The sequence below is a fragment of the Halyomorpha halys genome, unplaced genomic scaffold (genome assembly GCF_000696795.3).
Source record: "Halyomorpha halys isolate HHAL.00 unplaced genomic scaffold, Hhal_1.1 Scaffold809.1, whole genome shotgun sequence".
NCBI lineage: Eukaryota > Metazoa > Arthropoda > Insecta > Hemiptera > Pentatomidae > Halyomorpha > Halyomorpha halys.
The window spans coordinates 101918-121023 of NW_027107058.1; the positions used below are offsets into that span (position 1 = coordinate 101918).

General features: G+C 34.2%; 2 protein-coding genes across 5 annotated transcripts in view; both read left to right on the plus strand.

Moving 5' to 3' along the window:
- The window catches only part of LOC106686327 (uncharacterized), a 17480-nt gene extending 7360 nt beyond the window's left edge, over positions 1-10120 (plus strand). The window contains exons 1-4 of one of the 2 annotated variants that reach the window (XM_014429554.2): positions 5093-5358; positions 6671-6818; positions 7439-7626; positions 9869-10120. In XM_014429554.2, the coding sequence (XP_014285040.1) occupies positions 6696-6818; positions 7439-7626; positions 9869-10034 (477 nt within the window). In that variant the 5' untranslated portion in view covers positions 5093-5358; positions 6671-6695 and the 3' untranslated portion in view covers positions 10035-10120. Of the gene's footprint in view, positions 1-5092; positions 5359-6670; positions 6819-7438; positions 7627-9868 lie in introns of those variants that run through there. The other variant, XM_014429553.2, reaches the window with a different exon arrangement.
- Positions 10121-17538: 7418 nt separating this feature from the next.
- Positions 17539-19106, plus strand: part of LOC106686334 (uncharacterized) — a 25149-nt gene continuing 23581 nt past the window's right edge. The window contains exon 1 of one of the 3 annotated variants that reach the window (XM_014429564.2): positions 17539-17635. The gene's annotated coding sequence lies outside the window, so the exon portion shown is untranslated. Of the gene's footprint in view, positions 17636-17721; positions 17890-18516; positions 18880-19106 lie in introns of those variants that run through there. The other 2 variants (XM_014429565.2, XM_067045409.1) reach the window with 2 other exon arrangements.

Here is a 19106-nt window from a genome sequence, read left to right on the forward strand (position 1 = left end):
AGATAGTCCTTGTATTTTCCGAAAAGACATAATCTTATTTAAATATGTTTCTCCATTTCCCAAGGCCTCTGATATATTTGAAGTTCATTTATTCTTCTCGCGTAGAAAACACACTCTTCGAAGATATGATTTATTGTCATTCTTTGATTACATTTCTGGCATCAAGGTGGATCCTCCTTTGTAATTAAGTTAAGGTGTGTGAGCCTGGTGTGCCCTAGTCTTAGGCGTGTCAATACAACCTCCTCTCTGCGGTTGCCGCGACTGGAGCTGCTCCATGCCTTGACATTTTTCTTAATCACTTTAAATTTATTTGGCGGGCTGCTGTCCCACAGTGCCTGCCACTCCTGTAATATGGCCTCTCTTAGTGGCCGTGCGAGCTCCGATGCTGTCAAGAAAGCTTTACTTGGTCCCGGAAGGTTGAGCGCCTTTTTTGCTGCCCTATCTGCCATTTCGTTGCCTCTAATCTCAATATGACTAGGTGACCAGATTAAATTTATAAATTTTCCATTGATGAATTTATTTGTTTTGTCGAAGGCTTTGTGCATATCAAAATAGAGAGCAACAGCTTGCTCCTCTTGAAGAAAGGCATAATGTAATTCAGTTTCCATTTGAACCAGGTGATCCAAAGTTGATCTCCCTCTGCGAAATCCACATTGAAAGTTTTGGACAAGACGGTACTCTTCTATGTTCCATGTGAGCCTCTTATTTACCATTCGCTCCATTATCTTACATAAGCAACTGGTTAGAAAAATTGGTCGGTAGCTTGATGGATGACGTTTATCTTGTCCTGTTTTCAGAATAGGAATCGTAGATTGAAGAAATTTTATAGATATATTTTCTATTTTAAAGAAATTAGATTGATTCCAGTCCATAGGATAATTTCCAGTGGTCCAGATATAATTATAAAAATCCAAGAGGCATCCAACATGGCATAGTGTATATTGTCAGGACCAGGTGAAGATCCTTTAACGCCTTGTAATATTGATTTGCAGCTCCCAAATTGAAAATCGGGTATTGTAATCTTGGTATTCTTCAGTGGTGGAAAAGTCTAAATGCCGAAAAACATTGATAGGAGAGGCATCATTGTATACTTTAGAATAATATCCCGCGAATATATTACTTATTAAATCTGGATCGTCGCACAATTTCCCTTCATTAGATAGAGTATATCTGCAAGTTGCTCTAGTTCCTTTTATTTTCCTGATTTTATCCCATACGACAATGAATGGGGTAGAAGAGTTAATGGACTCGATAAATGATTTCCAAGATTCTTGTTTTCTTTCATTTATAATTCTTCTACATATAGCTTTTTGTTTTTTATATTCAACTAGATTCTCCATAATCTTATTTTTTTTAAAATTCTTGAAAGCCTTTTTTCGAAGTTGTATAGCTTTCTTACAATCATTGTTGAACCAGGGAACAGGCGGCCTTTTGAGGCAGCCCAGGCTTTGTGGGATTGAAGTTTCTGCAGCTGTGAGTATAGCTTCAGTTATAGCTTGGCTTCCATCATCGATAGTTAGGCTACTAGGGGGATCTTGTGGCGGGCCAGCTAGCGAAGTGAATTTAGACCAATCTGCTTTTTCTATGATCCATTTAGGTATAGTGCTGTTATCGTGATTGACATTTCTCAATTTCAAACGGATTGGGAAATGATCACTACCATAAGGTTCTGGTAGAACTGTCCAGTCTATAGCATCGATTAGTGAACTGCTGGACATAGAAAGATCTATAGATGAAAATGTGCGGTGAGTAGCGCTGAAATACTTTGGTTCACCGGAGTTTAGTAGCAGAAGGTCAGTTAAATCTAGGAAATTTTCAATTATTCGACCTCTGGGATTGGCATTTTTAGATCCCCCACAGTATTGAATTCGAATTAAAGTCTCCGGCGTATAAAGCAGGCTTTGTCAGCAGTCTATGGATGTGAAGGAGGTGTTCTATTTCTATGGTGTTCTCTAGAGGAAGATAAATACTGCAAATTGTGAAGGTAATGTTTAAATGAATTGTAACCGCTATTACTTGGAGGGGGGAGTCTATTTCTACTGGCTGGGAATAGATTGAGTTTTTTACGGCAATGGCTACTCCTCTACATGCACGGTCATAGTTTTCATTTTTGAAACCTTTAAGAGTAAATTGAACTGAAGGCCTTAGATGTGTTTCTTGTAAACTTAAACAGAACGGATCTTCATCAGAAATTAATATCTTCAAATCATTAAAATGACTTTTAATACCGTTTCTGTTCCATTGGACTAGGGTCATAACTAGTTATTTTGTGGAGCTGAGAAGAACCTACTCTTGAGATCCTATATTAAGTATTCTTTGCTCCTCTCTCTTCGCTCTGCTTTCGGTTTAGAGATCTAGTTCGAGTTTTACTTCTAGCTCTCCTATCTTTAACTAAAGTCCATTGACCGAGTGAGTTACCTGGACAAGCGTGAGGAGAGGTGAGTTCGTTAGGGGCTCTTTTTTCCGAAGCTAAAGAGTCCGGATCCGTGGAACGAACAGCTACTATCTGTTTGTAAGCCGTAGGCGGTGGGTTAGGAGGTGTGGGAGATTCGGAAGATGAAGGTGTGGAAGGGAGTGGAATGGGAGAGGTAGATACGGGAATAGTTGGAGAGGGGAGTGTAAAGAGGAGAAGGAGAGGAGTGGGGGTACCGCTTTTATTACTATCACCCGAAAGACCGGGTACTAAGGATGGTTTGTTAGTTGTTTCTGACGACTTTTTAAATACGAAGACTTTATCTAATTCATCAGTCTGTACACTAACACTAACTTTTTTTTGTTTTTTCACAATATTAGAAAAAGTAATTTGAGAAGAAAGTGGATGTAATGATTCGTACGTTTTCTTTGCGGCCATATAACTAATTTTGTCCATATCTTGAATACTTCTAATTTCTTTTTCTTTAAGAAAAGCCTTACAGGTTTTCGAAAAAGAGTCATGTTCTGGGCAATTGACACATTTTAAGGGGCTACTACATTGTGTACCTTCATGTTTGGCTTTTCCACAATATCTACATATTGGCTCTTTTTTACATTTAAGTTTTGTATGGCCGAACCTACAGCATACCATACATCGCGTCGGGTTACTGATAAACATTCTAACATTAACATTGTGATATCCTATTTTAATTTCATTGGGTAAAGCTGGGATATTGAAAGTTAAGAGATAATTATTACTTTCATGTTTTTCGTTATTTTTATAAAAAGTCATTCTTTTTACATCAACAACGTTCTGCATTTTCAATTCATCTTTAATTTCTTCGATAGAACAAAAAATTGAGCTCCGGACACCAAATAACGTCCCTACTCATGTTTAGCCTAGCGTGTGGTTCAACCTTAATCGGAAAATTATTTAAAAGATTTTCACATTTTAAGATTTTATCGGATTGTTTATCAGACAATATTTCTACCAAGTGTTCCATACCGAGTGTTCCATCTCTTAATTTTTTACATTGTTTGACTTCACTAATCAGATTATTTAAGTTTTTGTAAATAAAAAAAGGCGAAATCCTACTGAAATCTAAAACATTTCCAATTTCATCAGTTTCTGTTCTTTTAATAATATAAAACCTGTTATAGTTTTTGGGTTTAGTTTCATTATTTCTTATGTCTGTACTTTTAAATTTTGCTTTTTTACGTTTAGCTGGTGGAGATTCAGCCATCGTTATAGCTTCCAATGTAACCAAAAACAAAAAACAAAAAAACAATGAGTTTTAATAAGAATGTAAATTGAAGATGTTCCTTATCTGTTTTTGATCACCAAACAACTCCACGGGCCATAAACACAAACTCGGAAACCACTGTTAAAAGTTACACAAACGCACTATTGTTTCCAAAGATCAAAGGCACAGGCACCGACGATGTTTCTTCACCGGAATCTGGAAGACAACTGGGTTGTTATCTGGTTCTGTGCCACCTCGCTTTTGTCCGGCGTTTTTCTGTATATAAGGTTTAAATGTGACAAAGTAAGTTGTTTTCTCAAAAAATTTGTATGTTCATTTGTCAAGTATTGCTAGTGATAGTTTCCTATCGGTGTTGTGAGTTTTTCGATAGTTTAGTCAATCTGTTGTTTTTTTAACGGATTTTTTAAGATCAGTCAGAATTTTTTTTCCAGCTCACCAGTCTTGTAACCAGCAAAGCTGAAGGAATAGGATTTAAACGCATGTAATGTAAATAAAATAGATTTTTTTAAATATTTTAAAATCAGATTTCTTTGATCTTAAAATAATCATAACTATTTATAGCACTAACATTTTATTATTATCAAGCATAATCTAATCCTCTATAACTTCGATGGTAAAAGTCACAATAAAAATTACCCACAAACTTGTTTATCAGATACAAAAAAAAAAATTGGCATAACCATGAAGTAGAAACATTTACTTCATATTTGATCCAACCTTTGACTTGAAGTTCATAGCATAATGTGGAGATGGCTCATTGCACAATTTTTTCCCATTAATAAATTAAAAGTGCTAGTGAAATACATCGGCCTCCAAAAATGTTTCCAAATAGTGAGAGATAGGGTCAATAAAATGATTTAACAAAATTAGATTTTACATAAATAACCATACGATTTTTCATCAAATGGTCAACCAAACAAGGTGAAGTTGGTAGGAGAGATTGGCCCATTGCTTTTTTCCACCATAATTACTATTATAGTTTAATAATTTATAGGAATTCATTCAACCATTTATTATAAAAGAAAACATTTTTTTTTTAAATTAATCTTTTAATTTTAATTTAGTGGCAATGTAGTGTGACCAAACTACTCCGTGCACATCGCATATTTACTAACGAAAGGAAGTCAAAGTCCACTTCTATAATATTTGAAGAGCATAAAAATATATATAATAATGTGTTTACAAAAATTTATGCTTGTGATAATTGCTCAAATAGAAATTTGGCCAATCTCAACAATGAGAAAAAATCTAAAATATTTGGTTTACACTATTGTGATAAAATTTTGTAGGTATCTATGTATAAATAATTTTTATGATCAAATATCTTTATACTCAATTGTATCATATGATTCATTTACCTTACTTCTCTTGTCCTTAGAATTACCATATGTTTTGATTTGCCATACTTAACCTTATTTGTGTTAACTGCTGTGTTGGTTTAATAAAGCCTTACTTTCAGTTTTTAAAAAGGTTTATTCATTACTATTTATTAAAAAATAAATTAGTAAGGAACTGTCAATATGACGCAATGGAGAAATATTTCAAGCCTGAACGATTTGAAGTGGATCACACAATTGGAACAAGCATCCGTTAATGGAATCACTGGAAGAAAACATTCGAAGTCTTCACTAATTCTATCAAGGCTTCTGAAGCAGCTAAGTTATTAGTATTAGACAGTCATGTTAGTCACACTATATACGAGCTCATTAGTGAATGTACATCATATGAGGCTGCTATTAAATTAATTATTTAAATTAAATTCACTATATATCACACTTAAAATGAATTATTTTCTAGACATAAATTAATGAGTAGACATCAACTACCAGGCAAAAATGTTGATCAATGCTTTCAACTTCTTATTTCTTATTGCCGGTTCAAAGCTGTTATAGCTGAAGTTTATAGAGCTGAATACATCAGAGACGCATTTATTATTGAACTAGCGTTAAGTAATATTCGGCAACGATGTTAAAAAAAAATTACTCATCAAGACTAAGATGAAGCATTTGCTAAAGCACAGTCATTAGAGTCAGCTCAATCATTTTCTGAGTCGTATATTACAAATCAGTCATTTATTGGATCGTCTGAGCAATCTTCTGGAGACACGAATCAGTTGAATCTTCAGCCATTAACTGCTGTCACAAATTTGAAATGCTTCTTTTGTGGATTTAGTCGGCATCCACGATTCCATTCTTGCCCAGCTCTCCATAAATATGCAGGTGTTCTAAACTGAAGCATTGCCCTGCTGTTTCATAGTTAACCATGATTCCTCTCAAGACTATGGAGAATGACCAACAGTTGCTTGCATTCCTCATTCGATGGTTTTCTTGCAGAAGGGCTCATTGATACGAGTAATTCAGAGAGCTGTATTAGTGAGAGTTTTGATTCAAAATAAAAATTAAAACAATATCCAACTACCTCAGAACAGGCCATGGCTTCGTCCTCCTTAGCCATGTCAATAAACGCATTCTGTATCGCAGATTTGCAAATCTTAGATAATAAATGTTGTAACACAAAAAATGTTGTGTTGTTGTTATACTAGGTCACGATATTTTAAAAGAACATTCGTGTATATCAGTTACTTTGGGGTAACAAACCCTATTTGCAAGTCAGTAGTAGCCTTGAATGTGCAAATGTGGGCCTTGCTTTGTTGTTTGAGCACTTAATGCCAAATTGTAAGCAAATCGCTATTAAATCCAGACGACATTCGAGTGAAGATGAAAATTATATTGAGTCCCATATTGGAAAATTACTCTCTGATGGTGTAATCGAAGAAAGTAACTCGCCTAGGAGAACACAATTCTAGTAGTTATTGGTACTCATTGAAAGCGGATGGTTATTGACTATTCACAAACCATTAATAAATAATATATTATTTCATTTTGGATTTTTTTTTTTTTTCATCATCGTATAATTGAAATATCCTTAATCTTGCAAAATATCATTAGCCTTTATTGATGGTAGAATACATGATAATGTTTGATCCATTCTAGGAAAGGAAGTTAGCTTAGAAATAGAATGAAGGGGAGGGGGAGAAATTTAAAATGGACGCCAGCACTACCTCAAAAAAAACCAGACAGCATAATGTCTTCTGAGTACACCAATTCGACATCAGGACCTTTCATTCCTTCCTATGAAAAGGTAAGAAATGAAAATATACGCTCTGTGTTTTTGAACGTAAATCATTTTAGATTTTATGTTAATAAAACAATTCATCATGAGATTCCTATAATCGTTAAATTGATCATTACCAAGAAAACGGTTGAGGGTTTTCAGGAACGTCGAAAGATTTTAAATATTAGAAAATGACTCCTTTAGTGCAATAGAAAATAATTTTAAAAAGAGATCTTAAGACACCTAATATGATTTAATTTAAATGTACAAACGATCTTGAAGTTTTAATTGTAGTAAAAAAAGACTTCTTTTTTTTATAGAACTTAGTATTTTCTCAGTTTTCTTTTTACACCCACTTAATCCGAAGTGTGGGTTTAATCGGGTTTCTATTGTAATAGACAGTTAATTACGACGGTTAAAATGTTTATGCAAATTCGATGGGCTGCAAACAAAGCCAATTAAATCGGCCACTAGAAAAGTTCTATGAATATACCAAAATGTTGGGAGGAATGCTGTTAGTCTTAACAGGTAAATGTGGGCTTTGTATGTCTCTGAATGGGGTTGTGGCTTGTGACAAATAATTAGTGACTAGGAGTGCCGGCAATGAACGTTATAAATATTACTACATTAAATTTAATTAATTTCAGGAAGAAGTTAATATGTTCCAGCTTATGGCGATGGATTATGCCAGAATGTGGCTATCAGAAAGGACTGAAGAAAAACAAATTGCGTTATCTTCACAGGACAACGACTTTTTGGTTAGAAGATACGTGATACGAGGTTTGCTGGTACGCAAGAAAGAGCAAGAACAAGAAAAACAATTCACAATGAAAAAGTAATTTCTTTTAAATATTTTTAAGTGATTTTTACATTTCCTGTAAAAATGATTAATTCAACAAATTTACTGATTACGTATTTTTTTATTTTATTTTATTTTTTTACTTTACAACATGTCAAACGCAATCAGAAATATACCAGGTTTTCCAATTTACTTACTTGTCTGTAATGTTTATTATAGCGATTGAATGTCCAGTAAAAATTACTTTTCCATTCATTCAATTAATTACTTCTCCAAAAATAATTTAAAATGTTCGGTTTTAATGAATTAAATTTTCTCGATCAACGCCAAACTATACGGCATTGTTGGTTATACCATTTGTGCACATAGGCACTTGATCTCCCTTGCTTTGTAAATACAAGTACCATTATTTATGTTACAGAAAAGAAAACACTGATTATAGAGTGGGTTAAGCAATAAAAATTTCTTCATCTCGACATAACTCGCTTGGCTTATGGAGGTTATTCCCTGAACTGAGTCGGGAAGGAGGGAAGGAGTAGAACAGCTTTCCCAAATCTTTTTGCCATGCCATCCTTTTGGGGCTAAAAAAATTTCATACCACCTTTTTTTGGGCCAATAAATTTTCACAGTACCCGTATTGAGCTAAAAATAAAATATAAAAATGTCGCCACAATTATCCTTGAGTTGGTTGAGTATTTAGGAAAATGAGAAAAATAAATACAAATGAACTGTATTAGAATGAACTGTATATTCGTTATTTTAATTAAAAAAATGTTTTCTAAATATTTTTAAAAATGACATACGCTTGCAGAAGTGCACTTTGGGAACCACTGGGTAGAGGACGTGGATATATACTGACTAATATATTTGTTTCGTGTGCACAGAACACATTTCAGTTTTTGAAATGCAAACTTGTAATACAAAAATATTATTTTCATGATGCAGTACCTCATGATTTAATTAAATATTTACTTATTTTATTTTCCGACATAATTAATATTGTTTAATTAGTCCCTAGGAGGCAGTATAGGCATCATATCCTTAAAAAGATAATTTGTTTTATTGATTAGTAAAATTTAAAACTTGTTAATTTTAATTTTATACTTTTATTTTCGCATTTCGGTGGTCTAAGAAACGGCGGAAACGGCGTTGATTAACTTTTCTAGTAGACCACAAGAATAAGCCTATCACCTGGTATGTTTCAAGGTACTTATAATCCCAAATACGAATTTAAAAAATCCACCAGTTCTGAAATCTGTGCATCTGACAATTCTTGAAATATAATTTTTCATAAATCAAAAATTGTTTTGGAACATTGTTTATTTTTAAGAAAATATATATCGGGAAATATACGTAAACGATTTTATTAGGACTCATATTTTAGTTAATTCACTCCACATTATATGATACTCTATTATGGTTTCTAGTGTTTTTGGAAGTTTTAAAGATATAGAGCTCCAATTGAAAAATGGATTTTCTCCCTTACTTATCATTTTTGACTATTAACTATACATAGTTTTCATATTTAAAGTAATACAAAATTTGGATGATTTTTTGTTAAGTGTTCTAACTAGTCAGTTAAAGAATCGCTATTTAGTAATAGCTTCAATATGTTATTACCCATAAACGATTCAGTTTTCAAGAGAGGGATGGGAACTGAGGAATTTATATCAGTTGAAGTCTTTTCTGAGGTGAGGTCCTTTTAATGAGAAAAAGAGGACCTCTATGGCATTGAGAAGATTTAAATGATAAAATGAAGGAGTACTTAGAATTAATTATAGATGTTTAAAACTCTTAGGCAAATTTGGGAAAACAAAACGTGAACAGATATCGTTTCTGTATTTTTTTAATTATATAAATATTAGTTTTCATATCGTCGCTTTGCTTTGAAAATGACTCATTTGAAAAGTTTAAAAAATTTTTTTTTTATTTGACCTATTCCAAAGATTTAGCCAAAACTTTGTTCATAAGTCTACTGTTTTGGAACAGTCTGTTGGGAACGTACTCCATTCTACAGTACTATCTTTGGAATACGTCATATTTAAAATAAAATTATAACTTTTATATTTTGTCAAAGAAGTCCCCACGAATTCAAAGCAGAGATATAAAAAAAAAAAGTTTTATAATGTCTTTATTTCTGCGCTTCATATAACTTAATAAATGATTTACGATTTTGACAAACCAGAAGTTTAAGTTTAATAAAAAATAAACTCATAACATCATGTTCACATCTTGTACATAAATCTATATTATTTTAACTATATTTGTTATTTTGCAGATTTATGAACGTTCCCTCAAAAATCATGATTCGCACTAAAGAAGAGATTGATCTTTTAAAGTCTAAGTTAAATGATCAACAGATGAAAGATCTTGAAAGGGATGCTAAAGCCAGCGTAAACGCGTCTATGGTTGATACTTGCGATGAACCCAAAAATACTATCTAACAGCAGGTTACTCGCAATAACATACATTGTGTAAATTATGATGTATGTTTGATTTAAAGATGAAATATACGCTTATGCTCACAAAATTTATTTTTAGTAAAAAATATAAATCCGAAATGTTTAGCTTTTCCTAACTACAAAAGTTGTTTATAATTCATATCTATTTCAAGTGGAGGGTACAAAAAAAAAAATTTCTTGACTTGTAATACACATCTGCCTATATAAGATGTAATGATGCCTATATGAGAATATCTGACAGTTGTGGGCAATATGTTATTGTCTTCTCTCTATCTCTTAAAATATATACAAACAGAAGAATGAACAAAATGAACATACTCAAACTATCTGTATGAAAAATAATAAATAAAATAATATAGTCTAGTCACATTTAGACTCTAATATACAATATTTACACAATCGACCTGAGGATCACTGAGCCCACTCTATCCCCCACATGTTAGGGGTAGAGCAGAGCTCAAAAGATCCCAGCGCATCCCTCTCGCCGCATCGCTGGTAGTGAGTCAGTGGAGGCTGAGCAAGTGCGCTAAAGCCGCAAACACTCAGCTTGATTGGAGAATCTGACCATTGCCAGAACTAATTGTCCATTTTTATTTTAGTAAGTCTCTTGGCCACTGCCGTTTCAACATTCTAGGAGGGCTGTAGGGATGGGCGGAACTCGATAAGGTTTGAACCAAAGGATTAGGATGGTTGGAAAGGTTTATATGGAATTTTAAGAATTTCGATGGTATGAGGTCAAGGACAAAAGGGATATGTAGGTCATGGTGTAGTGTTCTGTTGGAAACGTAATAGGGTGCATTAACTATGGTTCAAAGGATTTTGGATTGAAAGGATTGGATACGTTTGATGTTCGACAGTTTAGCTGTTCCACAAAGTCCGTAGGTCCAGATAGGTCGGAGTATATTCTTATAAATTAGTAGTTTGTTTTCTGGTGAGAGATGAGAGGTCTGGCTGAGCAGTCGGTATAGTTGGCTGAATCGTCTGATGAGTTCTTATCTTTTAAATCTAGTATGTTGGTTCCAGGTGAGTCTTTTGTCCAAAATGAATGGGGTAGATATTTGAGTACTCAGAACCACTGCGAACTCGAAAGGAACGAACGATCTGAGAGGTAGGAGTGGAAGGTATAAGGTTTGGGATAATATAGTTTTGAGCTAGAAAAGCAATCCGGAATGCCATACCCGGCCAAAAGCTTGCGCTATGTCCAGAAAGGCACCCGAGCAGTATTGTTTCTTTTCAAGAGCTGAAGAGATGTAGTCAACTACTCTGAGGCCTTGTTGAACTGTGGAGTGTCTAGGGCGAAATCCAAATTGGTGTGCGGGAAAACTCTGTGACTCAACGATGAATAGGATACGTTTAAGGAGGAATTTTTCAAAATTATCAAAAAATTTTGAGAGGATTGGAAGTAGGCTGATTGGTCTATAGGAAGCAGGATTATTAGGAGTTTTTTTGGTTTTGGAAAGAGAATTATAATGGAATATTTCCAAAGGATAGAGAAGTGGGTTGTTCTTAGGATATAATTATAGAGATATCTAAGGAATATTATAGCTTTGAGAGGAAGTTGGCAAAGGATTTGAGGAGTTAGAAGATCATACCCTGGAGATTTACGAGGAGTTAGCATCCTTAGTTGATATTTCATCTCAGAAGGGGTGACTGCTCTAGGAGGTAAGGAAAGTGGGATTGGTGACGATAGGTATTCTTCAATTGTTTGGGTTAGGTCAGTATGAAGTTCAGGATGAGGAGTGAATGTGTGAGAAAGGTGAATGGCTAGTTCAAGGTGAGGAGGCAGACCAGACAGCTTGTTGGATAAGGTTTGTGAAGAAATAGACTGCGTCATCTAGGTTTTCAGGGTTTTTTAGGGAAACTTTAAGATCGATTTGGTCTGTTAAGATTCGGCGAAAAGAATTCCAGTTTACTGGGCCTCTTATGAGTGAGGGTGGTAGTAGTGTAGTAGTGGGAAGTAGTACAGGAATTCGGGATATGGAGATAGTTAGGATTAGTGGACTGTGGTCTGAAGATAGGTTATCGAGGCGTGAAAGGGAAGTGTTTAGAGGGCCTGAGCCTTTGTGTATAAAGAAGTCCAGGGGGTCAGGGTTACGGTTAGGATCGGTTGGTCAGTATGTAGGAGAATTAGGACAAAGAATGCCGCATCAAACGAAATTGGGATCGTCCACGGGAATTGGTGATTCTAGCTCCCCATTGTTGATTTTTTGCGTTGAGGTCTGCACCTAGAAGGAAGTGGCCCGAGGGAATCAAGGAAGGAATTGAATTGTGGTTAGGAAGTGGGAATTCTCGGTGGGGAATAACCCGCTACTATTGTTATGGGGAATAGAGAAGTTTGGATCGATACGGCTGTGGTTTGTAGGAAATTTTGGGCTTATAGAAAAACTAAGTGATTTGAAAGGGATCGATGGATAATGAAAGCAGTGCCATCAAGTGCTGTTCCGTCAGGATGGTCCGTTCGATAAATTTGGTACTGAGGTATGTTCATTAATCGTCTGGTGGTAAGTCGAGTTTCAGTTATTAGAGCTACGTCAATATTTTTGTCGTGTAATAAGGCCGTTAGTAAGTTAACGTGGTTTCGAACACTATTCGCATTCCAAAGGAGAATCGAAAGAGACCTAAATGGTGCCATTTAAGGGTTTCTTGGTGGAGGAATAAGATTAGAAACTTGATTTGTAAGTAAGGAGATGAGTGGAGTGATAAGGGATCTAAATTCAGATAGGAAAGAGGTGAGAAGGTTTGTGAGATCTGCGTTAGGAGGAGGGGTATACTAGGTATCTGATGATTAGGCTTTTGGGAAGTGAATGAGGTTTGAGGAACAGAGACATGAGAATGTTGGGATTGAGGTTGAGGATAATGGGGTGTAGGTTGCGATTGTGGCAGGGCCTGAGTTGCCTTTTCTGATTTTCCAGTCATTTGAGCGAAGGACACTCCTGGTTTGACAATTCTTGAGGGTCTCCTGAGTGGTCTGGTTGCATCTTCTAGTCTGGTTTCTGCCTATTTTCTGGATGCTAGATTTAGTAGATGATTTTAGAAAAAGAATCACGGAACTAATAATGGATATTTGGATAGAAGAAAAAATCCCAACTGAATGGAAAACCGCTCTGATACATCCCCTGTGTAAAAAAAATGATCGAAGATGGATACCAAAAACTACAGAAGAATTTATAAGCTAGCGGTCAGTTATCAAATTTTTCCCTCAAGCGCTAATTAACAGGCTGAACCCACACATAGATTCACAAATGAGAGAATATCAAGGAGGCTTCAGGAAAGGTAGATCGTGTCAAGAATAAATTCTGAGCCTAAAACTGTTAATAAATTACTACAAACCAAAAGTAAAGAAAAACCTCTACATCTCTTTTGTTAACTTCAGAAAAGCATCTGACTCGGTAGAAAAACACAGCTGTTGGAGGAGTATGGAATGGATGGAAAGACAAGGAGTTCCATCAGTAAGCCCTTCCAAATAAGAACAGGACTCAGGCAGGAGATTGGCTGTCCTCAATACTGTTTAAAGTAGTTCTAGACAAAATCATGAAGGAAATGTGGAAGAGCAACAATGCTGGTGCAAGGATACGGACTAAAAACAAGCACATCAAAGTAAAATGCATGACTTACGATACGGCAGATGATCTTGCCCTAATGGAGGAGACTGAAAGCGAAGCAATATAGTAGTTGCACACTATAATGGAAATAGCTGAAACGACAGGTTTACAGAAATCGTATGAGAAAACGGAATTATTGATAGCAGATAGAAACTTTCAAAAGAAAATAGTGGAGACAATGTACGGGAGAATTAAAGTAACAAATAAATTCAAGTACCTGGGGGGAGATTATATGTAGCAATGGGTCAGAGAATGAACGCATAAAAGAGAAAATAACTAAATTGGAAAGAATAAGCTTTGTGACAAGAAATTTATATAATAAAAGGAGCCTGTCACAGACGCAAAGATTAGTCACTACAGTACGGTTGTCAAACCGGTGATACTTTATAGAATGGAGATTGTTTTCTTTACCAGCCTAAAGAGAATGTTAGGGATAGAAAGAAGAATACTAATAAGAATTTATGACCCAAAGAAGACACAGGAAGGCTATAAGTTGAGACCTAATAGGGAAATATACAAAGAGGTAAATAATTTGGATACGGACATAAGAATAAGAAGAGGTGCAAGGGTGTTAATAAAAAAGGGTGTCTCGTGGACCGAAAAAACAAGGAAGGAACAATCGGAAAGAATGAGGAAAAGGTGGGAGGAGGGGTATGAAAGAAAGTGAAAATAATGATGTTCGCGTGGTTTTAAGGCCGTTCCGTTATAAATAAAATTAAATTGTTTATTTATACTAAGAATAGTTCTTTTATTTTTTTTATTAAGTTTTTCTAAATTAGTACATCATATTTATTTTATCATATTGAATAACTTTTGAAATATTGAGGAAAAAGAACAGAAAAAAGTTAAGAATAAACATCACCGGACATTATTAAAAAAGGATGTATGCACGTACGTAGTAATACTGTTCATGCAACGTCAATATCTGAGGTGCTCCGGAGAGTGTTATAGCCACAAATTGCGCCATCAAAAGGGCACATGAGGTAATGAAAAAATGTCATAACAGGGTTATGAAATTTTTAGGGAAAACACAGTTTTGAAAGTAATTTCTGAGGACATTCTAACAACGAGACAAGAAAAACAAAATTAATAGGCCACAGCAATTTAAATTAACTAATATTTTTAACACTGACGCACCTATATCAGTTCTATATAAACCAAGAACAAAAAAAAATAGTTCAATTTCTCTTATATAAATGAAAAGGGTAATTAAATTATGGGGGAGCCTCTGGGAGAAGAGATTGGACTTCACTAATCTACAAAGTATTAAAATACAAAAATACCAATATTATGACGTATTATTTGTAATTTAAGACCTTCAAATGCACATTTGAGATCATTAAATGCCTCAGAGAGGTCCTCCCTTGGTCTAGAGGAGACGATGAGATCAAAGAGAGGCTGATCACTAGGAACCTTGATTAGTTCTGTCCACTCAGATGATGGCCCACTGACCCAAGGGTAAATGTTGTCCATTGTATCTGCACATGGGATCGTCACTGTAAATTGTTTCTCCAGCGATTGGAATTCTCCCAGGGCCAGGAGAAAGATTCTCGTTTCAACAATTATTCTAAATTGAAATAAGAAAAGTCATGCACGCAATAAATTAATTGATACACATAATGAAAAGAATGACTTAAAAAGAACAATGATAAACAAAGAAAATATGGAATAGAAAAGTACCTAGATCATTGGTTTCCAAACGTTGGGTTCAGAACCAAGAGCCTGGAGGAAAAAACAGTTCTTTCAACCAAATTTGTTATTACTTTAATGAAAACTATATATATTGGAGGAAGATAGTCACGATAGGGTGGCAGTCAATAAAGGATTCAAAATTGTAACCAAAACTATTTATTGTTAACCAACGTTTCGCCCCACTTTACAGGGCTGATATAAATAATGTTCTGTACGAACTGCAGGGTGTTTCATAATGAAAGCTAATAGTATTAGTTCTTAGTACAAGTGTAGAAACTAGTGTGGTAATAATACTAATACTTATTTTTTTCATGATAGGGATGACTATTAGTGATATTACAGGAATTAAAAAATACTAAAGTACAAGTTACTATTGTACAAGTCTGTGTAAATGAATTAAGATAAATCTACAAGACTAATAGTATTAGTTTGTACTTAATTATGAAACAGGGCCCTGGTTACCAAGCTACTAAGCTGTACCAACAGCTGCTACCAACTCAGTTAGTACAGAACACCATTCATATCAGCCCTAACGAATGCCTGTAAAGTGGAGCGAAACGTTGTTTAACAATAAATAGTTTTTTGTTACTGTTTTGAAACCTTTAGTCACCGCCACCCGGACTACCTTCCTCCAATCTACTTTATACGGTTATCTTCGTAAGGATTGGATACGAGAGGAATTCAAAAGTTTAGTAGAGCCCCAAAGCTCCGTATGTCCAAATTGGCCATATTAGAGTCAGGTAGAGTCTTTTGTAATGAATTTGGAAGTTTAGACCGTTTGTCTAGTGAGTGCCGTTGGAATCGACGTACAGTTTCCTGTCTTTTCAGTCTTGTGTGAGGATTCCTGGTTGTATCAAAACATTTTTTAAAAAATTCATTTTTCAAAGTTTCATATCATTAATACTAACGTCAACACTAAAAAACCTACTACAATATCATTTAAAGTAGAATAACATTACTAAAATCTGAACCTTAATAGAGCTGTTTGCATTAAATAGTTCCCGAGATTAAAAGCACCATTTCATAACGAATTTATTTTGGGAAAACTATATCTCAGGGATTATTAGACGTGGAGATATCTATTATAGTTTAAATCAAAGCTAGTAAGGTGAACTCTAAAGTTGTTTCTTACGTTTATCTTCAGAGGAGTAGCGGTTTTCATATTTGCCAAAATAAAATCACAAAATGTTGATTTCTCGATATTTGAAAATCTATATCTTCAGAACCATTAAACGTACAGATATCTGTCAACACCCAAATTATAGGTAAGCATACAATACAATAGTTAATAATTAGTATTTGCTTAGGAGCAGTATTTTCCATGAAATTTGTCAAAATCCCAAAATGTTGATTTCTGGATGCATTGATAAAAGTGTTTGTCTTACGAAATACTATATCTCGGGAATAATACTATATTATACGTTCAGATGTCTATTTGGGCTCATATTTTAGGAAATTTGCTCTTCTTTTTAGTAATTTTATATTTTTTAGTTAGTATTTTGCTTTATTTTTTTTAGTGCTATTGGTTGTTTTAAGGATGTGGAGATTCTTAAAAAAAAAATTAAGATTTTTCCGGAATAATATAAACTAGCATCTTAAGTACTTCAATGTTTACTTTTTATTGACATTTTCTGTATCACTTTTTTTGCTTAAAATACTCCAAAAGAAATTATTTGTATCTTCGGTACAGCAACCATTTTTTATCTTCCCTTTCTATAGCTGTCAGAGTCTATGCTAGAATTTTATTAGTTATCTTTTAAATGTTCGAGTGTCAGCTGAAATTTTTTAAGTGGAGAATGTACATTAAACAAACTAATTTTCAAATATTTTTTGAGGGGGGCTCCCTTTGCGGGGGACAAAATTGGGACTAGACGTTTGCTGATCATGTTCATCATAAATTTCGATCTCAGTGGCCTACAGACTTCTATGGTTTGGGTATTTACCTGTTGGTTTCAGATTACGGATGTTTTGAAATAAATCATGAGCCTTTACAGAGATCGGGTTACCTTCATATCCACCAAACTGCCCCAGTATGCTAGCATAATTTATAAAAGTTTCCAATTTTTATTCTTTACTTTATTTTTTGTCGTTATCTTCAGTTTTTCTACAATGGCAAACTTAATAATTATACTTTTTTACAGCATAAAATGTAATCCAATTTTTCGTTCAACAAGAAGTGAAATCAAATCATATGATTACATTTATATATTTTCATTTAATAATCTAATTGTAAGAAGGGTTAGAAAGTGTTAATATAAGGCCATAAAGTTAATTATATAAAGTTATAAGGTAAGAAAAAGTTAATCAATCACTTCATTAATACAACCTTAATTAAGTAGGATTTATTATTTGATAATTTTGAAAAAATTATTCAGATTTCAAGCCCGACATCCAGTACGTTCAGCATGACTTTTTATCGTAGAAATACATCGAAATAAACCCATATTCACTGGATAGAATATGCTGGAGACTTATCGCATTAGACCATTTCATTGAGCAGACCATTTTTTGTTTGACATGAAATTTAAAACGGTTCAGTGATTGTTAAAAAGTGTAGGCTATGAGTGATGTGTATAAGATATTTGATATTAATCCAAGTCGTTTTTTAAGTGCTGGGGGAGTTGAGAAGGCTTTTAAATATATTTTTTAACCATTCTTTTTACCAGCAATATAGATAAACACTGCTTCGAATTTCTTTCGGATTAAAATCTATGCTTACGCTAAATAATCGAAAAATACCATGGCCAAAATAGTGTAAAGGAAGAAGTTTTCAGCGATTCTGTGCGAAATAAATGTGTATATATTACATCTGTGCTCAGATGACCAAAATATTCTAAGTCAACTTTAAAAAAGTAGTTTTCACATTCCAGAGTTTCCTATATTGATTTTTTGATGATTGATGATAGCAAAAATTATTAGTCAGTTTTCATTCTTGCTACTTGCAATGATACTGTTTTCATTTATCTCTGGTACATGATTAATTTCAATATTTCTTTAGAACAACTATATTTGTTGGAAGTAATTCTCTGGGATCACAGGATCGAAGGATATAAACAAATTGAAATAAATATTCTTACTAGTGTTTGTTCTAGGAACTGAAATAAAAACTATTATGTTATGTAAATGCTTATTATGGAAAGTTAGGCAATAGACCTTGGAAATATGTAAATACATAATTGGCATTAATAGAAATTATTTGTACATTCAAAAGTCTGCATGACCTGGCGGCTGGCTACCCTCCAGGCTTGCATTCCTCTTCGTACCTACAGGAATAGTTCCCGGTAGGACGAGGTTACCATCCTTAGAGAAATTACTGCTGTCACTCCGTAAGTCTCATTCTATTAATTCACCTCCTAATCAACAACCTTACTATATTGAACAAGCTTTTCAAGATCTTCTGGCCAAGCGTACATAACATCTATTGGAGTCAGATACAACACAACCACCTCGACAGGAGTATCAGACTTCATGAAGACGAGCTTTGCATCAATCGTTCCTTGAAGATAACATAAAACTCATTACATATAAGCCAAGTGAGTCATGTTAAGGTTAAAATTGAATCTCCTTAGTGCCACCACTGTAAATGATAGGTCTGGTAGACTCACAAAAGTCTGGTCAGCAAGTACCCCATCGTAGGGATGGGATATCGATATTATCGAAATATCGATATTTTGTCTCCGATATCCAATATTTTTATATCGATATTCAGTAACCGATAATATCGGAATATCGATATTTCCCTCCGATAATTAAAAAAAAA